The sequence below is a fragment of the Opisthocomus hoazin genome, chromosome 23, assembly GCF_030867145.1.
Source record: "Opisthocomus hoazin isolate bOpiHoa1 chromosome 23, bOpiHoa1.hap1, whole genome shotgun sequence".
NCBI lineage: Eukaryota > Metazoa > Chordata > Aves > Opisthocomiformes > Opisthocomidae > Opisthocomus > Opisthocomus hoazin.
Window position 1 is genome coordinate 5,354,794 of NC_134436.1, and position 27,732 is coordinate 5,382,525.

Here is a 27,732-nt window from a genome sequence, read left to right on the forward strand (position 1 = left end):
CTACTAAAAGAGAATCAAGTCTTGATTTAAAATTAAGTGCTGCATTTTGCCATGTTCTTTATATGTAGCCAACAGAATAATTGCAGTGACATAAAAACTAATTACACAACTCCACAATTAGGCCTCCCTCCTAGTGCTGTGATTGTCTTTAAGTACATTGATGAAAAATTACTCCCAGCCCTAAATTACTCTCTCACACCCATCTTCTCCAATACCTTTGGAAAAAAACCCTCCACGCCATCAGATCAAACAGAAGAACTTGAAATGCAAGAGATAATACATGCAGAGCGTGTTTTCTAATCTCTTTGATGTGCGAGGGTTTCAGACAGCGGGATTAGGCTGCGATCGCCCGAGGATGCAGCAGCGCTTCTCTCTGCCACGATGGACCAAGCATCTCAGCAAGGCTTCCCAAACCGCCTGGGGCTGCCGTGAGGCCGGCGTGCCGGCACCCTGCCACATCGCCATGCGGTTGCGGCCGACAGAAGCTCCCCTTTCGGTGCCCCAGCCGACGTTTGGCTCTTGGGCTGCAAGCAGGGGAGAGGCCAGCCCTGCCCGGCCGCCGGCCTTGCGTTTGGCTGCATGGAGGGGTTTTATTGCTCCTTCTGCTGTGCCTGAAAGTGAGGGCTCACCGTGGCTGCAGAGAGGGGGCTGATCGTCCTGTTAGTGCTGTTCCACCTGGCAGAAACAAGGAGAAGAGCTGGATCCAGCTCACCTGTCCCCACGGGGAAACCACAGCGGGGTTTGGGCAGAGGTGGACGGACAAGCCCCGTCCTCAGCTGGTGGCAATGCTGCTGTGGGAGCCGAGGGGGCCCGCAGCCCCAGAGCAATAAGTAAGAGGCTGGAGTGCGGCAGAACTTTCACACACCCAAAGGCCGGGAGTTTCGTCTTGCCGGAAATCACGTAGCTGCCGGAAAATCCACGCCATTAATGGCGGAGTGCCCCTGATGGGCTTTGTGGGTTTTGATTCGGGATTCCGATTTTGAGGTGCTTACATCCAACCTGGAAAGACCGAAAACACTTCATTTACTAGAAATGAAAGCCGAGATGTGCGTACGATCGGTTTCCCGCCCCCAGGATCCGCAGAGCTCTGCATGGGTGGGCAGCACTGTGGGGACGCGGGCCCAGGGGACAGCGCGGGCATGCTGGCCGTCGCTTGCTGCCGCCGAGCATCCTCCGCCGGACAATCAAACACTGCAGGCGTGACCCCGGGGCTGGCAGGGCGCTTTCGGCCGCGGGCTGCTGCGCGGTGGAGCCCTGGCCGGGGAGGAGGGTGGCACAGCTCATGGCCGGGAGACGGGCGGGCGGTGCTTCGCCGCCCGGTTTTACCCAGCAATCGGGGAGCGAACGGGGCCTCGGGCCGGCCCGGTGCCCTCCGACCGACCTTCGCGCCCCTCGCTCAGCGCGGTCCCGCGGGCCTCGGGCGCCCGGGCTGTGCGTTAACACCCTCGCGGTGACCGGGTTTCTCCAGCGCCTGGCACTGCCCCGGCGGGGCTGCCGGCCGGGACCGAGACCGGGACCGGGAACGCGGTCTCCCCACCGCCGGAGCCCCCCTCGCCGCCCGCCCCGCTCCGCAGCCACCGGCACCGGCCCCAGCACCGGCCCGGGACAACGCGGGCGGGGCCGGGGGCGGGGCCGCGGCATCGCCCGGCGCTGATTGGTCCGGGGGCGGGGCCGAGCGGAGCGTGCGCAGTGCGGAGCGGTGAGTGGCGGGGCGGCCGGGCTGAGGCGGGGGGCGCCGCCCGCACACACCCCCCCGTCCCCGGGTCCGGGCCGGCGTTCGGGGCCGCGCACGGGCTCTGCGGACCGGGCCGCCGCCGGTCCTGCCGGTGCGCTCGCCTTCGGGGGGAGCCGGCGGCGAGGCCTTGCCGGGGCGGGGGGTGCCCGCGTCCTGCTGTCCCGCAGAGGGGGGGGCCCGGCGGGCCGCTTGCGGGGTGGGGCGGCGGCCTCGGCTCTGGTCCCGGGGGTGCCGGCCTGTCCCGGGCAGGGCTGGAGGCCAGAGCGGGGGCCTGGGCCCTCCTGTGCTGGAGGGGTCCGAAAGTGGGGGCCGGGATCCCTCGCAGTGCGGGGCTTCAGACGCAACACCGGGCGCGGTCTGGGCTCTGCCTGGAGAGCGGGGGGGGCCGGGGGGCCTCGGGCCCTCCGCGCCTGGGCAGCTGCGGAGCGGGAGCGTCCCGGTGCCTGTGGGCAGCTCTAGGCCGCTCAGCTGGGTTTTTCTTCGGGGTGTGTGTTTGGTAACACGAGGGCTGAGTTCTGAAGCTGCGGTTGTTTTGGTAGGAGCGTGCGTATGGTTCTCTCGCTGGCGAAGGAGTGAAATTACACCCTGCACGAAGCCAGGGAGTGAAAACTGAGCAAGTGGGACTCTGTATATAAACAGCATTTGGAACACTGCCTTAAAATGTTTAACTTCAGTGGTTGACTAACACTCGCATGAGAAGTAGTCTTTGACAAATAATCAACACTACCCGCCTCTCAAGATGGCCTAGGCTTACACTAACAAGTTCTGTAGATGCAATTTCTTAGGGGCAAGTTATTTATTTTACAGTGTTTTGCTGATAGAACTACCCTAGTACAAATGGCTTAGCGGCTGATCACTGATACTGTTCAATTTTCTTGCCATACTAGTATAATCTGCCCAGGGGTTTCTGTTGGTGGAGCTGCCTGCGCGAGGAGGCTGCTCCAGCGTGCAGCCCTCCTAGGAAACCTTCTAAGTGCAGACAAGTCCACACGGCTGGGTTAGAAGCCGATGACACACCAGTCGTTCACTGGATGTGCTGCTGCAGTGTTTCTGCTCTGTGGGTTCGCTTTGAATTCATTTGTGCTCTGGGAGTAACCTTGTTAAGGGACGGACTTCTTTTTTTCTCTCTTTTCTTTCCCCCAACCCTGCCTTAAAATGACCAACCTGGACCAAGTTGGTATGTTTTGGCAGCCTCCAAGGTGTTTCTGTGGTGGAAGCGTACAAATATTACCCCAGAAACTTAAATTTGGAAGTGCAGCTAACAGAGGTGAGAGCAGTGAATGCAGGTTCCTGGGGTCTGCCATCTGTGTAACCACATATTTACTAGATTTGAAGTGATATACGTATGATATTTTTAAAGAAATAAGCTGGAAACTGGCAGTTCCTAATGAGTTATCAGAGCAGCCCTTGAACCCACAATGCTGTCCCCGTGCCCTAAAGCAGCGCAACACCATTGCTGGTGCTACCGCTGCCACCTTCTTTTTTACAGCTGGGAATTTCTTTAGCCCAAGCAATAAAACACCTGAAAAACTCTCCAGGACCCCCAAACCCTCTCTGCCTGCTCTTACTTGGCAAGGAAATGGAAGACTACTTAAATACAGATGCGGTCAAGTGGGGCAGGTGTGGTTGAAAGCATGTTGACTGTACCCTGATAACTTGCAAGGCAATGGATTATTGGGATAAATTTAGGGATAACAGTCAGCCTTTCTATGTGCTAATCCTCTCTGCTACTGACTCCCTCCGTGGCTTTTGTAACGCACCTCAGCTCTCTTACCGCTCAGCTTTCCCCTCTGAGAAATAACGTTTAACTTGCACTTATGAAGTAGGTGAATCAGCTGTAATTAAGATTTGTCGAGTGCTTTGTTGATAAGTTCCCTGTAAAGCTAGTTATTATTTTTTATTAACACGCAGATATTCTTAGCACCTGAAGTGAAAAATGACACAACACTGGGGATCTTCTGGGAAACAGCTCCGTGAAAGGAGACGGCGCGTGCTAACGAAGGCTTTGTCAAATCTCTTCTGGCTCCAGTTCACGAGGCAGCTTGCTCCTAAAGCTCTGACTCAAAAACAAAAAAACCCCAAATCCTCTCGAGTCACTGGGAGATCTTAAATGTTCCTGAAAGTTAAGCCCTGCTTTTGCATGAGATTTGTAGATCTTGCCCCCTTGCCGGGTTTCTCGCAGAGCCTCCAGTCAGGGTTTTGTGCAACTGTGTGTGCATGGCGTCTGCTGCACAGGCACAGCTGCTCTCGCCTGCTTTGAAACACTTTGTTTCAGTGATTTCAGTTGCTTTCCGCAGTCATTGCCTCAAATTATTCTGGGTGGGGAGGGCTTGCCTGCTTTGCTGGACGATGATCCTCATGGGCTGTAGCTGGTTGCGATGGTCGGTGGGGCTGCTTGGGGGTAAGAGGGGAGGAGGAAGCCTTGCCCTTCCCCACGGGCAGCCCAGCTCAGCACGCCTCACCCGGCAGTGTGTGGGAAGGCCCTCCTCACTGCCAAAGGAGCTTGGGGGCAAATTGAGCTGGAGAATTTCGTTTATGAAAGGTAGTGGAGAAGTGAATTGAAACGGTTACGGCTGTGCTCGTTCTGCGTTGCTGTGGGGGTGCCCTTTCGGCAGGGTGAGGAGCTCCATTGTATTTTGGGGGAGAGAAGGCTGTTAATTTAGCTCTAAGATGTCACTGCTGTAGCGGTGTAGGAGTGGCCAGATACAGGATACTAAAATTAAGAGCAGGGCTGGAAAAGCCTCCTTGTCCGTGCCTCTGTCCTGAGGCCGGGTGAGAGATACTGGGCTCCAGACTGGAGAGCAGTGGGTGTTGGTGCGGATCTGGACTGGGGGCAAGTTCCCTCGGGGACTTGATGAAATCCCAGTCTCAGAGAGCCTGATACCTCTCCTGACTCTCCTGTGCAGCAAATGAGAGGGGCTGCTGTGTCTCTTGCCTCCAGAGAACAGGGAGCCCAGCGCGTGGTTGTCCTCCTTGCAAACGGCTGTTAAATGCCGACAGACCGAGAGCTGGTGGTGACCCTGGAGGGGAGCAGGGATGGAGAAACCCTTCAACAGCTGCTAAAGGGCTGCGCGTTTTACACCGCTGGCTGCTCCACTTGTTTCCCAGACCCGCCCGGTTTGTCTGCGACTTTCTTGGGGGCGATACGCAGCGCTGAGCGTGGCCTTCCAGCCAGAATTAGGAATTCCATGTTTTTAAATCCCAGAATGATGTTCAGCTCTTTGCAGCTGGAGCTGTGGTGTCACAACGCTGACGCGGCACGTTTTTAGTCCAGTCCCCAGTTTTCTTCAGCGTTACCTCTGTCCAGAGAGCGTTCCCCCACGCAGTATTTGTGGCCTTGATCTTTGTTTTTGGCTGTTTCCAAGTGCAGTTCTTTGCATTGTTTTCCTTGCTTTCCTTTTTATTGATTTGTGGGTGGTTTTGGAACTTTTCTTCACTTTATCAATTCTGATCATGACCTCCAGAGTGCCTCCAGCTCTTAACTGCTGGGCATCCTTTCAGGTTTTATAAAAACAGTTTCTCTTTCATTGTTCAGGCCATTAATGAGAAGGATGAATAGAAGCAGACCTGGACTGAGCTCCAAGGGCCCTTGGAGGTTTTCTCCTGTTGTGACAGGGAGTCGTTGATAGCTGCCATTAGAGTGTGTGCGAGTTGCTGTGTTGGTTTTTCTTCCCCGTAGTCAGTAACGAGCGCTGCGCCTTGCGAAGGTGAGCTCGCCGAGTCAGAGCTCCTCTGGTTTGCCTGAGAGCGTCGGGTGGATGGAGGGAAAAGCCAGCTGTGGCACTGCTGTGCTGGTTGGAGGTGTGACAGGCAGATCTCTGCGGAGGGCGATTTGTGCCTGTTCCTGAAGACTTTGCAAGAGCTTTCATGAACCTCATTTAACTGGGGCTTCTCGCTGGCAGTCCTCTGGTTGCTCAGCCCTGCTTTCCACCGAGAGCTCCCCAGGTGCCTCTGCTGAGGTAGCAGAGGTGTGCTCGGGGGAACTTGTGTCCGTTGTGTTGTGCTGCCCTTTGTTTCTCTGCAGGGGTGTCCTCAGTGAGTTAGACCTGTCTGTGTGAGACTAAGGTAGTAAAAACTGCATTTTTCTTCTCAAGCAGTTCAAAGTTCCTTGTGTGGTTGCTCTGCTTTGGGGGAGGGAAAAAAAAAATAAAGGACTTGCTCTGGAACAATTAATTACACTCATTTTTATCCCTGAATAGTGTGTCGCTGTGGGAGCGGTTGCAGGATACCTCATTCCACCAGGGCTCTGCCGGTCACCTTCTCAGCGTGAGCTAAGCGTAAGCAAGAGGAGTTACTTCAACTGAAACACATTTAACTGGAGAGAACGTCACTGTCCAAACAGAACCAGCTCTAACCGCTTCCGAGTTTTGTGAGTACTGAGCTACTGTCTTCAGCTTTTTGAATTTTAAGAGGTTGGTCCTCTTCTGAAGTGCACTTTCACTCACTATACCACCTTTCTTTGCACATCGGTGTAACTGTGGGCTGAGATTTGGGCCCCACTGAATTCAAGGACGATGCAGGGTTCCTCAGTGGTTTTCATCTCTTCAGCCTCTCGAGGCTGGTAACTTGAGGTACCTGGCCACAGCTGTTTGCTCAGGCTGTGCTTCAAGGACATCGTCAGTGGAATGGAGAAGCTGTGATCTGTTTGTTCTACTTCATTGATCCACAACTAATGGTGGGTGCCCTGACCAAATTTCAGTTTCGGGGGAGAAAATTCAGCCTCCCTAAAGCATTCCTGTGGTTTCTGTTGAAATCTTCCTTACTTCTCTCTGGGGGCTGCGTGCTGTGGTTAAATACTGGTGGAAAGGTTGCGTTCCACTCTGGATTACAACTGAATCTCAGTAGTGGATAAATTGCATCCCGAGTCCGGTTTGCAAAGCCCTTTGGGCTTCATGGGATGTAAGAAGCTGTATTTTATTCTGGATGTGTGTTTGCTGATAAGTCTGTAGGATTTTCAGTGAGCAGGTTGTAAGAGTCCTGATTATACCGGTTCTCTGGGCAGTCAGACTCTTTGTCCAAATAATTCAAAACGCTGCTGCAGGGAGAGGAAAAGGGAAGATGGAAGGATGATTTAGAAACCTCTGGGTGAGGGGAGTAGGTGGGAAGAAGGCACATGTGTTGATCTGAAGGAGATACCAGGCCAGGTGTAAGCATCTAAAGAAAAGTCAGGACTTTTTAAACAGCTGCCTACTTTAAACACAGGTAGTTTCTTTAATGAGAGTTTTTAAAGGTTTAGCTGTTAATTTTAGAATTTTTATTTCAAGCATGCTTCCATAAAATTAACTTTTTCAACGCAGAACGCTTTAATGTCTTCTGTGTTGGTGCTCATTTGCAAGAAATCTCTGCGCAGTTATTTCTTATGTACCAGTTAAATCTATCAGCTAACAGATGTCAAGTGTAGCAAAAATGCTATAATAATATTATGGTCTAATAATAGTTATAATGATTCTAATTACCTGGCGCGGCTTTTGAGAGAGGCAGACTCAGAAATTAGTGCAAATGGGATGTTTAACCTTGAACTGCAGAGGCAGGGCACTTCCAGAGGTGTTTGCGCTGTACCCCTTCTTCCCTTTCGGACATCCCATTCCCTTTATTTCCTCCAGCAAACTGGGAATAACAGTCCGGTCTGTTTTAAATGTTCAAACCTCCCTCATTCTCAGCATGTTCAGAGGTGAAGAAAAGTGCTGGCGAGCTGTAGATGAGCACGTTTCTCTAACATACCCGTCGATGTGAAGCCCGGTCATTTTTAACCTCACGCTACAATCCTGCTGCCTGGGGACTGCAGCGCGCGCAGGTTGCTCTCACCTCAGGAAGGCTGCAGGAGGCTCAGCAATCTTCATCTTTTATGCAAGCCGGTTGCGCTGCCGTTAAGTCTCGGGGAGGCTTTGCCACAGCCTGGAAAGCACAGAGCCAGCCGGAGTGCTGCCGGGCAGCTTTCACGTTGCCCGCTGATGGGAGAGCGGGTGCGGGGTGCGCAGGCGAGCGGCCGCGAGTCGTTGATCCCGATGGAGGCTTTGGTGCGGGACGTGAGGAGGGCGCGTCAGCGGCTTGGAGCCAGGCGCCTTGCGGGTGCGCGAGTCCTGCGCTTTGCCTTCAGACCCGCGCAGCCTCCTCGGAGTCGCCTTCCCCAGCGCAGAAAGGATGCTCTGTGTGCCAGCTCTCTTACGTCACTCCCAATCCCTCTCTACCACCGTATTTTTCCTTTAGGAAGAATCCTGAGCTGCATTTTCTATATTCCAGTGGTTTTTGCCCCACCTTGCTATGTGCTGTGTATTGTCTTGGGGTCCCAGTGCTCGTTATTGTTGTAGAACCGGTAAGGAGACACATAACAGATCCCCTCTTGCCAGGTGTTCGTTTTAATTTTGTGATGTGAAGTTGGTGAGGAGTCCCTGATTCACTGAGAAGGATCCTTTCTGCAGAGAAAGCCCTGCATAGACTGGAAGTTGACAGCTTTCAGAGATGATATGCCAGGCTGAACATTTTTCCTCTGGATAAGAGGCTCACATGCTGATGAGAACTCAGCAGGACCTGTGGGAAATCGGCTGTCAGTTGCTGATCCCTGGCTTGGGCAGCAGCGGTGAATCTTTTACCATCTTCCTCTAAAATGGATCCAGAGGTGCCCTTGCAAGGTTTTTTTCTTCGTTTCCAGTCTGCTCGTAGGCTGACACGGTCCACTTCTCACGAAAGCCCTGCCTGCGAGCGCCGCTCACGCTCGGCACATGCAGCCCACCTTTCTCTGGGGCTCATGCTGGTGAGAGCTCTGCCATCTTCAGCCTTTTCTGCGGGGAGATTTGCCTTCCTACGGGAGTCGGTACCTCCATTGGTGCATCACCATGGAGATGGGGCCGTCGGAGCTGCAGGACACAGCCTTTTCCAGGCTCAGGTGAAGAAGGATGTGGTAGTGGGCTACCCTTGTTTAGGGAAAATGATTTCTTGGAGTAAATAATTTGTCAAAGAATGCTTGGCATCACCGCAGATGCTATTAAGGAAAAGACAAATCTTGGATCTCTTCAAGCCCGAGCTGTAAGGCTCATGTAATATTCAGTTGCTTTCTAACACGCTGCTCTGCTTTGCTCAGCCATTGCTGCTGTGGCCAACACTGACTCACTAACCTGTTGGTGCTTTTACTTACACTGAGAAACAAAAGCTCCCTTTGTTTTCTGCTCCCAGTAAATATTAACAGTGTATTTCTCATCCTGTCACAAGAGCACCTCTCTGCAGTCCTTTTTCCCAGCCCATTGAGAGTCTGGATTTTCAGTGCTCCGAGTCTGCTGCGAGGGTTTGCTTCCCTGTGACCGGTGTATCTCTGGCCGAGACTCCGAAGGGCACAAAGGGTGCATAGGTGCGCTGAGCTCTCCTGCATGCAGCCAGCACAGGCACCTCCCTGGCTTGGCAGACTGTGCCAGCACATCCCAGACCCCGAATGAGCTTGTGCTGAAACCTCCGTGGGGGCCTGGGGATGCTGCATGTGCTGCTCGCCTGGCACTGGGGCACTTTCTTCCTCTAGTTTCTGATACACGGAGAACCCTCTCGAAGAGCCCTTCGGCACCTCTCTGCCTCATTGCCTCCACGTCTCGTTTCAGACTGCATCTGTAAACAGCTCTTTGCCCTTGCTAAACACTGTGTCTCTTAATTTCTCTCTGCAAGAGTATTATTTAATTTGTAAATGTTTTAGGACGTTATTTGAAAAATACGGTATGAAGCTGTATTTCATTTACTGTAATGATCCACTAATGCGGGCATATTTCAAAGGCAGGGTATGCAGTACTGTGGGGTTTAATTAAATTTTGTTTTTCAAGTAAGCATCAATAGACAGACAGTAACAAATGGTGGATGATACGCATACAGAACAAAGTCACTCCATTTTCTTTTCCAAGACTGTGGAAGTGAGAATGTATAGCCCTTAAAATGTACTTGGCCTGCTCACGGCTGCTGCTTTAGTGCAGTAACTCACTTTAGCGGGAGTTTTTTCTTCTTACTCTGACTTAATTTTCTTGATCTCTTCCTGCCCACAAAATAAACTGCTACGCTATGGAAAAATTCCAGCAGGAGCCTTGGGTGAGCTAGGTTCTGCTGCAAGCTCTGAGCTTAGTTTTGAATATTGTGTTGCTTAATGCGTTATGGCTTGTAGAGATGGGTCCTTGTGAGGGTCACAGAACCGAAGGGCTGGGTGTGAGGTTCTCGTTCCTTCGGTGGGAAGCGCCTGTCTGCAGTGGCTGGGTGTGGCGTGTGCCAGTGCCGGCGCAGGGAGGTTGCTGGGGGGTAAAAATGACTTTGTTGCGTTCGACATTGTTGTACCTAAATCGGGAATGAGCGAGTGGCTCTTGAGTGCATTTCATTCCTTTTCTTCTAGCGAGCGTGGGGTAATCAAGTACGAAATGTGTGCAGAGAAGCTTGGAAAGTCTGTCCAACGTCAGCGGGAGGCTGCTGGAAATTGTAATTGCACTCACAAGTGTGGCGCTTGTACCAGTTTTCTGGGGGTAAAGAAATTCATCGGTGATGATGTAAATGGGCTCCTTTATTTGGGTTTGAGCAGAACGTCGCTTGAGGAGCAGTGTGAGGTTGCAGGCTGTAGCACCACTGAGTTCTGGCTGGTTTCTGGTAGCTAGCGTGGGTTTTGTTCTCTCTTGGTGTTTGGGAGATCTTCCGTTGTTCAGAAATGTGGCCAGAACTTGCCGAGGAAATGGGTGCAGGTGCCCTGGACTCCTGCAGCGCTACAGCCCTTTGATTTCCCCCTGAAATCTCGCCGAGTCAGAGGGCTGAAAAAAGGCTAAATTTTTCAGAGGAGGACCCCATGTCCTCTGTTCAGAGATGTGAGTTCAAGCTATGGCCTGGATTGATGCTTAAAGCTTTGCCTGCGTAACCTGCCTGCAAATGGGTCCTGGGCTGGGGCAGTGGGGTGGCTGGGGCGAGGGCTGGCCGTGCCTGGTGCTGGCCCTGCTCGCCACCGGCTGACCCGCAGTAGGTCACCGTCCAAAGAGCTCTTGGGTGGGAACTGGAGCGTGTGAAGCCTGGGAGAGGCTGTGGGAACCTGGCTCTCGACTGGCGCCTCTGCAGCTGTAAGTGCCTGAAAAGCATCGCTGTGAATGACAGACTTGTGTCTGCTAACCTCCTCCTCCTCCACGAGATCTCGGTTTGACACTCCCTGCGTTACGGTAACAGCCTGTGTTTTGCTCCTTGCTGGAAAGCAGCGCCGCGAGTGCTGTACAGCTCTCCTGGGGCGGGTACCGGCTGGTGGTGTTTCTGCGCTGGATGAGATGCTCGCAGGAGGCAGCGATCCTGTCCAAGTAAGGCTGGCAAGACGGTGTCCTGTGCTTGATGCCAGTCCTGGTGGCTGGAGAGGAGTCCTGGTACAGATAAAATGGTGTCTAAATATAACTTGTCATAAGGCATCGGATGCTCCTTAAATAATTTCTGGAAAAAAACCCACACAGCTGAGGCTTGTGCTGGTATTGCCAATACCAAGGGGAATGCCCTGTGCCTGCTGTCTTGTTCTTCCTTGTTCCTTGCTTTAGGCTGCCGGGTCTCCCCTTTTCTCACTTATTTTTGTTGGTATGTAGTGTCACTCGAGGCTCTGTTGCTGGGTTTGGGGCAGGCAGTTACTTTTGGTGACTTGAGGCAACATCTCCTGCTTCTCTTGTCCTTCCTTTGGATCTCCTGCCTTTCTCCCATTCGCTCTCACCTTGCGATAAGTTGACCTCCTCTGTGGGCAGCTCGAGCTTCCCGTCCTGGAACCTTGGGCCTCTTGCAGACAAATGTTTCTGGGGCCGTTATTCATCTTCTGTGGAAGGAGCGGTTTTCCTGGCTGTGGTGGGGCTCAGGCGGCTGACCTCAGATGAAGCGCGCTGCCACCTGGAACGCCTGGAGCCGGCGGCTGAGCCTTGGGCTGAGGGTTTTGTCCTCTGTGCAGACCAGTAAGTGCTTGAGCCTGGTCTGTGCGCAGCAGGTGAGTGATTTGAGTTCTCCACAGTACTAGCTGGCATTATTAAATCTTGCAGATGTGCCCAGAGCGGGTTCAGGGGCTTGGTCTGCTGCCCGGCAGGATAACGGACGGAGAACGACATGTCCCACAGCAGAGCCAGCACTGGGGAGTCCAGGGCCTGTGCTTTAATGGTTCTTGCAGGACCATGCAGCAAACAGGGGACCTGCGAGGGGACTTGACGCAAGGTCTGGAATGACACGAGCCCAGGGCATGGGAAGCTGCGATAGTGCTCGGGACTGAACCAAAAAAAAGGCTCTAGGACTGTTTAAAAGAAAAAAAATGTAATCTGTAATTCAACTTTTGGGGAATTCATTTCTAGTGAGAGAGCACAAGGCTGTCTGGGAGGGGAGGAGCGCTTGCTCAGGCAGATGATGATCCATCGCAGCGCCTTACTGCGCCAAGGCTCTTTGGCAAACATTAGCCTTCTTAATGCCTCCCTAGGACGAGCGAGATGCTGCGCTGCTGGATGAGGACCGTCAGGCTTCTGGACTGTGAGGAGCTTCAGCCCAGAGTGATAATTTAAACACTGAATTCTTTTTAATAATGGATATTGTTGATGGCTGCTTCGTATGGGAGTGCTGCACAGGAACAAACTGCATTGTACTGATGTGTTTTAAAAATGAAAAGTGTGCTGATCTTCGTAAGCACTTAGGTCTGACACTGGCCAGCTAGGTTTCTTGGATTTCTCCTTTGGAGTTTGGCAGCCGTCTGCTTCAGGGAGTACAGCGGTCTCATAAGAGTTTATTTGATCTGACACATGACAAATTGTTTCTGCTGGCGGGTACTTCAGGCGCAGTCTGTTAGCTGGCAGCCATGGCTTTGCAGGCACCGGGGAAGTTGGGGAAGGCAAGCCTGCCCTCCTCCTCCGCTCAGAAAGTGTCAGCAAAGGGAATGTTCTTTAGCCTACCTCCCATTCCAGCCTCCTTTTTGCCAGTTGTTAAATTGTGCTGTTTGTATAGATTATTAATATTGCTTGTGCGCTAGGTGTTCCTGCAGATGCTCGTTGTGTTCTTGTCGCGCTTTGGTGTGTGGGGCAGAAGAGGAGAGCCTGCACCCTGGAACCGGACCCGGTTGCCATTAAAGACGCTTTGTTAAGTTGCTTTTTATTAGGGCACCCTTTTAGCTCTGTAATGAGGAGTGGACTATTACATTCCTCAGCAGAATAAGAAGTACACGTCCCCTGTGAGATACTGTAAATACATTTTATCTCTTCTGTTACCTGGAGTTTTGAGAATATGTCCCCTAAGCATTTTAATCTTGTTTTCCAGAGTCGTCTCGGGGTGAGGAATCGCTCCTATTTGCAACTTCGGGAATAATTAATTGTTCATTAATTTCTTCTCTTTCCTGCTGTCTATCTGTTATTGCTTCTGAGCGAAAAAACCTCTGTGTAAGTCTCCACTGAAAGAGGACTGACTGCTTGATCAGAAAGAGCTCTATGTGTGCTAGGAATGTGTTTGTGAGAGACCATCTTGTAGCCGTGTGCGTGTGGACAGACCCGCTGGCGTGGGCTGGCTCCTCCAGCGCTGTTCGAGAGCACTTAGCCACGTAGAGCCCGCCAGATGCCCGGGCTGGCTCAGCGCTCCTTACCCTACGATTAAAGAAGAAAGCACCGCAGGCAGCACGTTTCTGGGCAGCCGTGGCACACCTGCAGCGCTGTGAGGAGGCAGGAGGCTGAAGGTCAGGTCTGCTCAACCACCCGAGCGGTGCTTTGCCTCCTGAAGTGCTTTGCCCGCAGTGCCTGGCTGCTGTTATGAAATAGAAATTAGGCAGGACAATAAAGGAAGCGGTTCATCAGCTGGCCCTCTTTTGTCCAGCAACTAAAAGCCAGTTCAGAGATTTTTGTGGAAGCGCGGTTTGCTTTGGTCCTTTTTTGCTCTTTCTTTAAGTACAGACTGAAAGAGCTGGAGACTGGAAGCCACTGTAATTATTATTTCTTCCTGAACAGCAGAATAAATGTGCCATTTAATGCATAAATGACAGGGTCCTTGCCTCAGAAAAAATATGCGGTCTGACCCTGATGCTGCAAACCCTTTTACATCTGAGTAACTGTCCCTGTCTGGTTCTGGGCGCACTGAAATTTCTCACTCCCTGGATCGGGGTCGGTGCCAAAACTTGTCTCGACGTGCAGCGTCTGCGGTCACTGGAAGTCACGGTGGGGACTGTCATTGAAACAGCCTTGATTTGCGTGGCAGCTGTATTTGGATGGCAGCTGATGGAGAAGCTCTGCAGGATAGTTTGTCCATCACCTGGTGAAATCTGCTTACAAGAGGGAACAGCTGAAGTCTGTGGTCTTCATGTGAAAAACCTCCTCCGTACAAATGTGGCTTGGCAGTCCTGTGATGGACTTGCCATCTCCCCACCCGATGCGGCAAGGTGAGGCTGTGGTACTGCCAGGATGTGGAGGAAGCTTCTCGGGATGTTCTGCTCTCTGGGCAGAAAGAAAGGTGCTGCAGATGCATCTTTCATCAGAGCTTAGGGTACGAGTGGCTAACAGGCTGCTGTTACCTCTTACAGCAGGCTTGAAGAGTCCTTCTTGGCTTTGCAAGTAGCTGTACAGCAAAGGCCAAGAAATGGAGAGCGAAAATCACGGTATCCTTTGGCTGCTGCTTCCCACTGCCTGGGCGCCTTGTGTGGTGCTTGCAGAGGCAGCAGATGCAGTGACAGCCAGGACTGCCAAAGAGAGGACCCTTCATGGGCTGGTGCTGCTCAGCTGCTGAGATATGCTGGCCCACAAAATGGCTCTTTATAAGGTATTGTCTAACAAAAGAGTGTTCCCTTTAAGTGGCTGGGTCCCCTGCTGTTGGTCCGAGCTCGAGATGAGTGGGTCTTTTCTTTTGGACTGAAGGGTGCTGATGTTGCGAACACAGTTGTCGTCCCTTGGAAATGAAAATCACAGAGGAAAACCACTTGCTTCTGGTTGTATCTCTGTTTTCCTCCTTTCCCGGTCTAGGTTTTGGGCTGCTGGAGCCTGCCTTTGCTGTGGCTGAGGGGCGGTGGGACGGAGCTAAGGTATTGCTCCTGATGGAACCCCACACTCTGACGAGCAGTGAGCACGGCCGTGGAGCTCAGGAGGGACCTGTGGGCTGGGAGCAGGCCTGCTGCTTGGAAGGTTTCCTGCTGCTCTGAGTCTCTCTCCGTGACCCGTCGTTGTGCACGCTTGTAAGGCCCAGGCGCGCGGTTTGAACGTCGGTAGCGTAGCGGTGGCTGCAGCCTTCCCTGCGAGAGGAGCCACGCGGAGCCTGCAGCCCGCGAGTGGGGTGGCCGGTGTGACTGGCAGCACGCACAGGCTACCGTGGTGGCTAAGGCATGCTCAGAAATGCTGTTTGGTAACCTCTGTTGGGATTCGTGAGGTGTACAGAGACAGGTTCCCTGATTTGTCGCTGTGTCATGAGGATTTAAGATTGAGGAGCTCTTTGAAGCACCGGTACAGCCTGTTCTGCCATGACAAGGTGGAGATGAGCGCCGGCGTGACTTTTCTTCTCCAAGGAAAACAGGGTTTTGCACAGATCGCAAGCTCTGCCGCTGTGCGAAGAGACCAGACGAATCGCAGAGATGAGCGCTCTGTGCAGCATCAAAGTCTGCCCGTCAGAAGCCAAGGTGCTCAGAAACTCCAGCTCAGCGTCCTTCATGTCTGGGCAGCAAAAGGAAAGGTGGGCTCTGAACCGGGAGTCACCTGGGGGATCAAAGCTCTGCTTAGCGGAGGCTGACGAGGCAAAAGGCAGGACGACAGCAGGAAGGTCACAGCCTGTGCGAATGGCTGGGGCCATCTCATAACGGCAGTCGGGCCTCCGGAGCGGCCCGTGAAGCCTTCTCCTCCGCTGCAGGACCTGCGTTGAGCCCTGAGGAAGCAGACAGCCTGCGCTTGGCCGGAGCGATTCTGCAGCGCCCGAGGGATTGTTTAATTAAAAGGATGCTGCACTGTCACACTCTCAACTATTTTTTCCATGTGTCTCTACAAGTAACACCTTAAATAGCTCTCCCTGTGTGATGAGATGAGAGAAGAAATGTATTTTTCAGCTGTGGACTCCTTGCATTTGATGGTGTTTTGTGTGCAGGCAGTTTCCTTGCTTCTTCCCTGGTTCTTATTAAGCTAAAACAGTGCCCAAGGACCAACAAAGACTGGAACGTTTGCTCCTCGGTGCAGTGTGAGCACTTGTCAGTCTGTAACCAGCTCACGAGCAGAAAGGCAAAAAACCATTCCCCAAAGCAGAGGTGGCAGATAATGAAGAACAGGAGAGGGAAGGAATTATGTTCTCTTTCAGCTTCCCGTGTCTGTGCATTCACTTCTTCATTTGCAGCCCTTGGAGAGCTCTTTGCTGTTTTAAATTTCCTTGGGGAAAAAACCTGCTGAGTGAATGCTGCCTGCTGCCGGCTGGCTGTTCTGCTTTGGCCTCGGACTGGGGAGGCTCTTGCGCTTCGGGAGCAAGACTTGCCTTTTCATCTGGGTGGGAAATGCCTGGGTAGAAGAATGGAAATCATGGTAAGAATTGCTTCTAGATGGTTGTACTGGTAGTCTCTCTGTTCTCTCTTCATACTTGTTACTGTTAATTGCTCATGAACGGCGTCCTCTGAGACCACTTTAAAAGTACTGAGGCAGTGAAAAAAATAAGAGAACTTGAATAATGCCTTTCATCCAAGCACGTGAGGCTGTTGCTGCAGACCTCAATGGAGGGAGCCCTGTGATTCCCTTGGTTATAACCATGGCGTCTGTGTTAGGAGGGGAGCGACTGGGCCCCGGCGTGGGGAGCGACTTGTGCGGGTTCCCGCAGAGAGCTGGGGCCACGCCAGGAGCAGTCCTGAGGCAGCCTGCTTGGCAGCAGGCTACGTTCAGCCCGGAGAGGTCCTCGTTCCCCTTCAGGGAGGGTTCGAGACTGTCTTGTTAGGGCTGTGTTCTGGGTTTTGCTGCCAGTGGCCCATCTGGCAGCTCCTGGGTGGGTTTGGGCCATGAGGTGGATCCCAGTGGCTTTTCAGCTGGGAACTTGCCACGAGACTGGAAGCATGGGGGAGCCTGGCTCGCTTGCAGAGCGGGTCCTGAGCTGGGCCTCCTGTCCTGTGCCGTTAATTCCATGGATTGCAATGACACGTTAATCCTGTCCGCACAGCCGGAGCTGACGGCGGGCGAGCCACACGTCTGCTGCCCGCTCCCTGCTGTGACCTGTGCCCGTGGGTTGTCACGCCGAGTAAGAGCTGTCACCGCCGCCCGGTGCGCTGTAGAGAGGTGAAGAAACGCATGTTTCATGACCTTTGCCGCTCACCGTTTCTGGCAGGTCAGCAGGGCTGTAGGACAGGCTTCGCTTGCCCGCCGTCAGCGCAGCTCCGCGCCGGGCGCTCCGCGGGGCTGCGGCAGCGGGACATGGCAGTCCCAACGGGAAACCTCCGAGCCGGAGCTGGCAGCGAGGGTCTTGGCGGGGGCGGCTGAGGCACAGACGTGGGGGATAGATACTGGTACGGGTGCAGGCTGCATGGTGCCGGTGCTGCTGTGGGAGCCGTGTGCCCGATAGATCGGTGTCGGTTTTCTGTAACACTGAGTCTGGATTTTGCCTGTTTTTGTAACCTCTTAATTGAGTCTTTTCATAGGGAAGCCGGCACCTGACAGGGGAAGGAGGTTGTCATGCGATGTGAGAGCCCTGACTGAGCAGCAGGAACCTGGAAAATATGAAAAGCTGTTTCCAGAGAGGCTGGGAGTATGCCAATGAAATGTCTGGCTCTTTGTGGGCCCAACAGCAGCGGGACGTCAGGGTGCCCTGTGCCCTGGCCAGTGCGGTGTGTGCTTTCTTTCCTGTTAGATTCTCCAAGCTTGGGAAAGCAGAGGGGTTAAAAGAAAATATGCCGATGCTGGCAGACTCCCAGGTTAGTCCGAGCCAAGGCATCACCTTGCAAACAGGGGCTGATGGAAACGGCAGATATGTTTGGGGAGAAAAATGTCACTCAGTTGTATGTGCTGTGCATGGGAAATTGCAAGGAGCAGGAGAGGGGAAAAGGTATGGACAGGAGGAGAGGCGTTTCCAGCTGGGGTTTGAGACGATGGGGAAGGGGAAAGCTGTTTCAGATGGCTGAGGTCAGGCAGTGTTGCAGCTTTTGGGAGGATGTATGTTCTCAAGTTCCCTGCACATCTCTTGTCTCCAGGGAAGTCCTAAATTGGTGCAGATCAGCCCCTGCACTCTGGTACGGACTCGAATGTGCTCGCTAGCCCCAAAGCTCTGCAGAGTGAGGATGTCGTGTGTGTGTGCAGGCAGTCGCAGGGCCCGTCAAGAGCAGCTGCCAGAAATTGGTATAGGTGCATTTTTTATAAAAAATGAATGATAAATTCAGTCCTCTGATCTCTGTGGCATGCTCTGGTTTTGTGCGCTCCATCCTGAGCAGAGCTGAAGATCCCCGTGTCCTGGGTCGAGGGCTCTCTGGTGTGGAAGGTCTGAGGGCTGCCGGAGGCAATGCCGGCTGCAGCCCCTGGCAGCGGGGAGCTCGCCGAGCCCCGGCAGAGAGTGGCCCCTTCTGCCGTCGCCGCTAATGAGCGGGTGGAGAGGATGACGGCAGCTTTGCTCAGACTTCAAACCACCGAAGTATAAAGCTGTGCTCTTGCCCTCTGGAGAGCAGCGTTTTCTGCGAATGCTGGTTTCTGGAGGAATTCATTAAGTAAATTTAATTGATAGACTAAACGATGTTTGATGTTAAACCGCATGAGGTTGGTTGTGTAAACAACAGGGTTGGATTTGCTGTGGTTGGGTAGAAGGGGCGATACCGGCTTTATCCATAAGTGCCCGCAACAACCCGCTCCGCTGCCGCTGTGCAGAGCCGTGGCCGGAGCTGGTGATGCCGCCGGGTGCCGAGCGCTGCCCTCGCCGTGCCTGGGCACTGCTCTGCCGTCTCGTGTTGCCAGACACATCCGTGCTCTGCTCTCGCTTGATCGGCACCCGGCAGCGCTTGTAGGTGAGCAGCTGTTAGAGGGGTGGATGCTAGCTGATGGCTAAGCAGGCAGCCTGCAGGGTTATTAATATTTATTCTTATTATTTGTTAGTGACACTTATAAAAGTTGCATGATTGCACGGTGTATGCCAGGCTCTGTAAGCATGTGTTTCTGCCGTGGCCTCATCTGGAGTACTGTGTCCAGTTCTGGGCTCCCCAGTTCAAGAAGGATGAAGAGCTACTGGAGAGAGTCCAGCGGAGGGCTACAAGGATGGTGAGGGGACTGGAGCATCTCCACTACGAGGAGAGGTTGAGGGAACTGGGCTTGTTCAGCCTGAAGAAGAGAAGGCTGCGAGGGGACCTTATAAATGCCTACAAATATCTGAAGGGTGGGTGTCAGGAGGATGGGGCCAAGCTCTTTTCAGTGGTGCCCAGTGACAGGACAAGGGGTAATGGGCACAAACTGAGGCACAGGAAGTTCCATCTGAACATGAGGAGGAACTTCTTCCCTCTGAGGGTGACGGAGCACTGGAACAGGCTGCCCAGGGAGGTTGTGGAGTCTCCTTCTCTGGAGATATTCAAGACCCGCCTGGACAAGGTCCTGTGCAGCCTGGTCTGGGTGACCCTGCTTCGGCAGGGGGTTGGACTAGATGACCCACAGAGGTCCCTTCCAACCCCTACTATTCTGTGATTCTGTGATTCTGTGATTCTGTGATTCTGTGGCTGTCCTCCTCCCTCCCCATCCCCACCACCCCATGTCAAAATCTCTCCGTGTGTGCTGGTCCCAGTTCGGAGCGGTGCTTCTGCTGCAGCTCGGCGCAGGACCTGCTCCCTGGGGACCCGCTGTGCCTGCCCAGCAGAGCTCAAGCTGCGATTTGTTCCCGTAGACGTAAAAGCGTATCCTCCTTGCTGCGTGGGTTCTCTGTAGGCAGCCGAATATGGGAAGGTGTTCCCACAACTTTTCCCTTGTGTAGGAGTGTTTTTAACACGCCAGAGCAGAGTCCTGGTAGGAGTAAATGATGAGGAGCAAGCAAGAAGAATAAGCGTTTTTTTAAGCAATTTCATAAGCGGTGTCAAGGGGACTGTCTGTATTGCAGCTGCGCCCTCTGCGCTGAATTCTTGGTGGTGTAAGGGTGTTTGCAAACAAGTGGTGCTCCCTGTCCTGTCTTTCACCCATGTGTGTGGGGCTCTGTGGCCAGGTGGGACCCTCTGGCAGGGGCTGGGGGCTGCCGGCGCAGTGGGCTCCTGCGCAGAGCTGGGAATACTCCCTGGTGGCACGACCGTGCTTTCCCAACGGCAGGTCGCCAGGAGGAGCAGAGCCGCTGGGAGCATCTGGAGCACGGCAGAAGTGGATGTGATGTCAGACCTTGAGCGAAGCTGCATGGAGCCTGTGCCAGCCCAGCGCGATGGGTCCCTACCCAGCGAGGTCTTTCCTGCCCAGTTTGTCCTGGGAGAGTCGAGGACAAACATTCGGGGCTCCTTCAGGAACATTGTGTGGGTCCCTGAAAGAAGCTCCTTGCTGTGTCTGGTTTTGCCATTCAGGGCTCTTCTGCTTTGCATAAGGTGTTAGGTTCAGTATTATTATTTTATTCTGTTTTTATGATTAATTTTTATTCGGAGCCAGTTCTTTGATCAGTCAAGCATATTCAGGTCTCTTCCAGGATCTTTGCAGTTTTAATATTGGCTTTAATGAAGAGGAAGTTTCACTCCTGCCTCCTTTTGGAAATGTTGCTGATCAGGACCTGTCCGTGGCAGGAGGGAGCTGAGACAGACGAATGGAGCAGGAGGTCCATGGTGCTTCCTGGGTGCCTGTCGATCAGCTGTGCAGAGCTGCAGCAACTCCCCTGGGCACTGCACCTAGGGCAAGCACAATTAGTTGCTAGGCCTTTTCTCGGGGACGAAAAAGCATGAAAAGAAGAGGAAGATGGGGGAAAAGTGGTATCGGAGACTCACAAGTCCTGTTCTTAGTGAAGGCAGTGGGGACCACTCACATTGTGCAAGGTTTGGTAGCTCGTTGTGTTTGTTACAGCTTCTTGCCCATCGGCTTGCACCTTCCTGCTGGATCCTCTGCATCAAAACGCGCTGCAGGTAGCCATCTCCAGGTGCACGTGTTTGGAAGGACAGGACCTGTGCTCTGTCTTTATGAAAGCCGTTGGGTTTTTAATATGGGCAAGTTGTCTTCTCGTGGCTCCCGTTTCCAGAGGAAATCAAAGAAATGCTGTGTTTCATGCCAGAAGCCATGGTGCAATGTCCAGGTACTGTCAGGGCAGGGAGAGCTGAGGCAGGTCTTCAGGATTGAGACCTGCTAAGCAGACACGTGGTCGTCTGGGCCTGCGTGCACCAAAATGAGCATTTCCAGGCTGGCTTTTCGTAGCTTGGTTTGTACTTACCAGGAGCCTTTGTGTGTCTCTGCCTCTGGGAAGAAAGGGTGATCGTATTTGCAGGTTGGTCCTGCTCTTCTGTTTGAAAGCAGAGGGTTGCGCAGACCTGACTGTGCTCGGAGGGGAAGGGCAGTGTCCTGTGGCCGCCTGCTAATCTGCTGTTTGTCCACCAGCTGTTTCTTCTCTTACGCGTAGGCTGAATTTCAGAGTGAAACCTCCTCTTTCTCCTGGCGGTGTAGCTGCACGGTCATCATCTGAGGAGGGACTGCTGGCCGCAGGACGTTCCCAGGGTGTCTGACTGACACTGCTCTGCTCTGTGGTAGCAAGTCAGCAAAAACAGGTGCTCGTTACGGACCTGGGGACCCTATTGCTCAGAGGAAGAAATTTCAGGTCAGGTCAGTTAAATTTCCTTCTCTTTCCCCCTTGCATTGCACATCACTTAGCGCATCATGATGGTCTCGGCCATAGATGCCAGCATCATTAAAATGACATCGTGTTTGAATGGGGATCTTGTCTCGACACTGACTGTAGTATGTCCCCTGACTGCATCCCTTCAGTCAGACAGCCCAATTTACACATCTGTCTTTAAAACAGCTTCGTTAACTGTTATTGCCCATCAAACTTTGGCTTCAGCCTGAGAGGCTGTAAGTGCTTGGAGGTCTTTGTGTCACCGGTTCAGCTGAAGGGTGCTTGGGCTGTGTTCCTCGATGTCTTTGATTGTTCTCCAGTGCTGCCTTACGCTCGGCAAGGGGAGCTCGGTGAGTTATTTGTGCTCCTAGACACACAAAGCGCTGTTGGTGCTTTCGTTACCACTGGCTGTCTCAGTGAAGGGTGGCTGGAAGGTACCCTGCCTGAACTAGTACATTTGCAGACAATTTTGCAAGACGTATAATTCCCGTGCTGCTCCCTCAGCCCCGAGATGAGAACAGGATTAGCTTACTGTTATTGCTTCCAGTTGGCCGTAAAACCAGAGCCTGGCGAGGGGGCTGGGGAGCTCTGTGGGACGTCCGTGTGCTCTCCTGGAGCAGTGGATTAGAATTCAGATGAGGCTTCAGATGGATTTATTGGAGTGGCACAGTATACGCCGCGTGGGCTTTTGAGTTAGGACATGAAAGAGTGGTGCGTTCCCAGCAGCAGAAGGCATTAATGAAATATGTTCCTCTTACTGACTTGCTTTGAACTGTCACCTGTGACTACGGCAACCACATTCACGGGGCTGTGCCGCACTTACTGATGCGCAGCTAGTGAAATCAGGAAAAATGTCCCTGCTAATAGAGAACAGAATGGAAATGCTGTTGTTCCTGTGGCCGCTGGTGCAGATGGGGCTTTCTGGAGCCACAGAGCAGAACCTTCCTGGGCTGCGAAGCTGAGAACGTCGCCCACCCTGATGTGAGGACAGCTGCCAGGAGCAGAGGCTTCTTTGAGTGTGACCCATTGCTCTTTCCCTAGTAACTGACTTTCTTTGACTTAAGACGATTATTGGGGAAAAAGCCCAACACCCCACAAGGGGAATTTGTGATCCTCCTGTAGTAGCTCTGGTGCTGACTGGCTGCAGCTGTACGTGGGTGCTGCTGGATCCAAAATAATGTCCTTAAATCGGAGCAAATGCTCCCCATGCAGGTGGGGTCATGGCTACCACCCGTTCTGCTCTGCAGGCTGCATGGGTCGTTTCTGAAAATGCAGTGTATCCACCTAACATTGGTTTTGGAAACCTCATGCCCTCTGTGTACCTCTGTCTTGTAAGGCGATGTCAGCCTGCACAGGTTTCTCTCCAGGAGCTTCAAACCTCCGTGTTTCACATGTTAGGTCCTCCTGCCTACCTGGGACCTAACCAAACTGCTAATTGTTGTGCAGATGTCATCTTCCAGGCAGGCGTGAGGTTGTAGGCTTTAAAGAGGCTGTGCTGTCATTTGCTGCCAGCCTTCTCGGTACACGTGAGCGCTATTTTCGTGGGAGTGCGCGTTTTCTTTCAGCCACTGCTTTGTTGAACTTCTTTTTCTTCTTTTCTTTCTTTATTTCTAGGCTTGCAGGTAAAGTTTTAAGGATACATCTATTTTTCATTATCCCAGTTTTGTCGCTGGTTTTATAACTTAAAAAAAAACCCCCACAACCCAAACCTAAAAACCTGTTTTCTGTGTAAAAAGCAGCAGTTTGTTCCCGGGTGCGCTGAGGGGAGGACTGTATGTCTTGGTCGGTTTCCGACTGAGGTCCTGACTGCGGCATTGGCCAGAAGTGTACGCCCATCTGCTGGGAGCAGAGGGAGTCTGAGCCCATGAGCTCTGCTCTGGGTTTTCCAGCTCAGGAACCTGGGTGCTGGTTGTAGCCCAGTTGCACTTGGCAGTGCCCCAGGAGAGATGGAGGCTTTGGCCACAGGTTGTCGTTGCCTGCCTTCTGAAAACGGAGAGCTTTTCTTCTACCCCAGCTGAAGTTTAATAAGGGCTTTTGGGTACCTGAGGTGGTTCTTTGGCCCTTTAGAAAAGAGGAGGATGTCAAAGGAGGATATCAAGCACCAGGTCAGAAACACAGGGTGGTACTTTCATGTGTGGTGTGAATTAAGGAGTGGAACTCGTTGCCAAGTTGCTGTGGGTGTCAGAAGTCCAGATCCGCTCCAAAAGCAGTCAACGGGAGGAACAAAACTCCAGTTGATGTAGATCTGAGTGCAAAGGTAGAGTCTGTTGTTCAGGAATACCCTGGGTCAGGGGTTTTTGGAAGCTGCAGAAGTGCATTACATGTATTACTAGATGTCCACCAGTGACCAGCATGATGTGGTGTTTTGCCTTTTATTTTCTTTTTTTGGCAAAAGCAAAAACCAATCAGAAAGAGGAAGAAATAACATAGTGGAGTGGGGAGACAAGACAGCAGTAAAGGGGTAGAAGGAGAAGACTCCATTCCCTCTGTGTCCCCGAAGTCTTTGGGGGCAGAGGTCCTTTGGTGGCAGGAGTTGGTGTTGGGTGTGCCTGTGAGGGTATTTTCTGCTTTGTGGAATTGAAGGTAGTTGCTTCAAGGAAGGAAAAAATCTGTGATGCAATGTGCTGTCCTGATGGACAGCAGAGATGGAAAGGAAGATATTTAGGACTGCACGTATGGGAGGAAATTCTTTAAAACCTGGATAGGAGTAGGACCAGGCTTGATGGAGAGATGAGTAATGAAGCAGTGTTTGAACGGAACTAATCAGTCCCATCTTCTTTCAAAAGACATCATTTGGTTTAATTTAGCAGCGTGTAAATTTAGAGCCAATCAAAGGAAATACTTCTCCAGCCTGTGTGCTGGCAGGCTGCTCCATTCTCTACCCGAGTGTAGAAGCAGCGAGCTGAAGGCTGTAGGTGGATTTGAAGCCTCGTGTTGCGAGGCAGTGGAGGCACACGTGTGTGAGCGTGGTTACACACGTAGCGGTGGGGGTACGGGCTCCGTACCGGGGAGACTGGCAGCCACAAGAGCAGCACCCTTCCTTTTTTCCCCTCTCCTCTAGTTCAACGCGTGGTCTGCGGTCGGCTGGGGCAGCTGAGTGACAGGGGGATGCTTTATGGCCCACTGCAGGCGCAGGCAGAGCCGGCTCCTGGGCTCACGGTCCGGAGGAGCCGGTGCTCTGAGCAGCAGGGAAAGCCTTGCACTGTTGGAACCACTGAGTAAACCTTGTTCATCCTGCAACATGTTGCTTTCCTCAAGCAAAGCCTACATATGGATTTAGATAAACTCCTGATCCTTTGACGGCTGGTGTTTTTGTTTGATTTGAATAAACGCAGCTACTTCTGTGCTTAAAAAATGGCACACGCATAAAAAGCCTTTCTCAGGGTTGCACTGGTTTTTAGTTTTCCCTGTCGTTGTCGTTCATCGCACTAACACAGTGATTTTTAAACAAGACTTACAGGTCTCTTCATATTTTCCAGAAGACACGTAAGCCCTTGCTGGGTCAGTATAAGCTGTTTTGTCATTACCTGTTGAAAACTCCATTAGCAGTAAAATCTGCACCCCTTGCTGTCAGCTGCTCCTGATGAGGCCCATGTGCCAACACCTAGAGGTGTTCTGTTCCCTGTGGTGTCGCACCCCTCAACCCGTGCTGTGTTGCTAAATGTCATGTAAAGAATGCTGAAACCTGTGAAAACATGGACTAAAATATTGCTGGTTTTGTTTTCCTTTGCATTTCAGGCTGGTAGCAATGTCTGACCGGGCTGGTCTCCTCTCCACCCCTGCCAAAGTCAACCTGCTGGTCTTGGTGGTTTCTGCAGTGTTTTCGTGGTCGAGCCTGAGCGACAGAGTTCCCGTAAGTGTTGGCTGCTCCAGCCAAGAGCTGCACTTGCAAAGGGCTGTCCAGCTGCTGGAGTCTCTGGTGGGGCGACAGCCTCACCTGATCCCTCTGTAGGGCCAAGAAGAATGCAGCAGCGGCTGGTGAATCGCCTCTTCTTGACAGTGGGTCTTCCACAACAACATTTCAGAAGGGCTTTTTTCTGAAGACTGCTTGCCTCACCCCAGGAAATCCAGAATAAGCTTGATCTGGAGGGCTGGCAATGGGAACAGTGCAACTTGTGCAGCTCTCTTGTTTGCTAGGTGTCACTTTTTCTGTTTGGAGTTGTCACACGTTCCCTGCATGGCAAGAGACCAAGCTAATTATACTGTCTAGTGGCAAGAGGAGGGGAAGAGGTGGCCTCGATTAGGTCCTAGCTGTGCCTCTGTTGAGTCACCACAAGTGAGTCAGGCTTAGAGGAGCATCCTTTCAGGTCATTGCATCCCATGTGCATGGATTTTGCTACTTGCAGTGTTATTTCGAAGCTGCGGTTGAGGCAAATGGGTACTGTCTGCCCCTTTGCATTTGTACAGGTGTGCAGAACTCCCCGATTTGGATTCTGCTGCTGAGCCCGAGGTGCCAGGCCCCGCTAGATTAGCAGGTCTGGAAAGCTTCCTTGAGGAAACAAGAGCAGTAGAGAGTGGTGGTTTTTTAGTTTAGTTAATGCTATGGAAGCAGGGGGGCCCCCAGCAACACTGCCGTAGGGGATCGCTGGACCCCAAGTTCTTGGACGCTCTCTCCTGCCTTTGCGTTGCAGCTGGTCTGTTGGTGGTGTGGTGCAGCTGTCTGGGGGTGTGCAATCACCCACAGCAAATACAAGGGGCAGGTTGCGGTATAAGGCTGTGCCTCAGGCCCACCTGGGGTCATGTAACGGTGAGATAATCTGTATTTCAGGGAGGGAGAGGAGGGAGGCCTGGGATAGAGCGTGGTCATCCCAGCTGGAGAACAAGCACTGGGACAGCCACCCAGTGATACGTGCCCGAACTGGCAGGCAGCGGGTGCCGAGGTTGAGACAGGATTAATGCAATGGGTGGTTAACTCTCCCGTCGCCTTTTCCTGCGCTCCCACTGCAGTGGCTCTGTGGTGGCCACATCCTTCCTTTGCTGCAAACAGGCAGCAGTTTGTCTCAGACCCTCCCTGCTGAGGCTTTTCAGCTTCCCGCAGTTGATTTCAGACTGATACAGCAAGGAGGCTTTTTGCCTTGAAGGAAATTTCCATTGTTCTTTAGAAAGCATCTTTCTTTCTACTATTTTAATTGGGAAAACAAACCAAAAAGGATTATACTTAATTTCTACATAAATGAAGAGTCACTTGTGTGTTGTTGTCCATTTTTGCTAGAAATGCTGATGAGAGTGGGGTATTGCAAAGTAGTTGTGGGCCAAGCAGTGGTAGTGATGTTTAAATGGACCAAGTCACATCCTTTTATCCTTACTGAACATTTAGACCACCGCATGAGCAGAGGCAGTAAATATCAGCCATCTCCATTATGTGTTTCAACGGATACAACACTCGGAGGCCTGTTGGTAAATTTACAATGGCCTATATCGTTAAGTCCCTCTTGAATAATATTATAGTAGCGTAAATAAGCTAAGTAATAACTGCTCTGACTCATTTATTTTAGTCCTGTTGCGTCTTGGCTCAGAAAATGTTAACATTGATTTTCATCAGTAGAACCTGGCTTTTTATGTTTATGGTTGCTACTGATCTTTGAGCATTTGTCATAATTTTAACGATTTCCAGCCTCTGATGCACTAAGCGAAAGCTGGAGTTAAGCTGTGTTTTCCAGTGTATTTCTGAAATTTCAATCCTTTTTGTCAGATAAGATAAAAATATTCTATAGGTTTGTCAACCATCTTGATGTGTTACCACTGTCGTTGCTAATTGTACGTGCTCTGCTCGGGCTGACATTTCTCTTGCTCAGAAACACTCTCCTAGGCTGGATAATGGATATTTGTATGCAAAGCACCCAGAATCTGCCAGAGAATATGCATGCGTTTTTTCCAAGAAGTGAAGACAGAACATGGCCTAAAATTTCCAGTTAACCTCTTAATTGACTCTTTTTTTTTTTTTTTTACCTGTGGAAATGTTCTAAGGATTAATATCAAAACACTTCATGGAGTGAACTGTAGCTCTTATTCTAATTGCCAACAATTTGAAATGATCTTTCCCTATAGGCTGGACATTTGAAATTATTCAGTGGTGGCATTCTTGGCGATATCAGAAGCTGATAATACTCCCTGCAACAGAAACTGAGCTGTCTGGACGATTAGCCTGGACCAGCTTATCTGTTCCTGTGAAAAGCGGAGTAGCAGAGTCCTGCTTCTGGAGCAGTTAATAGCCTGGTGTGAGATAGTACGAGGTTGTTACTTACTCTGTGCTCTCAATAATTTTATCCGTTGCAGTTTTACATGACTCCCACCAGCTCCCTAGGGAGACTTTTCAGTGAACA

At 52.0% G+C, this 27,732-nt stretch overlaps 1 protein-coding gene and 1 long non-coding RNA gene across 6 annotated transcripts in view; one reads left to right on the top strand and one right to left on the bottom strand.

Annotated features, from left to right (window-relative positions):
• Positions 1-274: 274 nt before the first annotated feature.
• Positions 275-1,528, bottom strand: LOC142364026 (uncharacterized). Its single transcript, XR_012766100.1, has 3 exons — positions 1,382-1,528; positions 866-999; positions 275-675 (listed from the first exon to the last, which is right to left on the bottom strand). It is a non-coding gene; the product is annotated as an uncharacterized LOC142364026 (long non-coding RNA).
• Positions 1,529-1,660: 132 nt separating this feature from the next.
• The window catches only part of SIL1 (SIL1 nucleotide exchange factor), a 100,478-nt gene continuing 74,406 nt past the window's right edge, over positions 1,661-27,732 (top strand). The window contains exons 1-3 of one of the 5 annotated variants that reach the window (XM_075442161.1): positions 1,661-1,699; positions 5,935-6,104; positions 25,148-25,262. In XM_075442161.1, the coding sequence (XP_075298276.1) occupies positions 25,158-25,262 (105 nt within the window). In that variant the 5' untranslated portion in view covers positions 1,661-1,699; positions 5,935-6,104; positions 25,148-25,157. The other 4 variants (XM_075442163.1, XM_075442164.1, XM_009944360.2 and 1 more) reach the window with 4 other exon arrangements.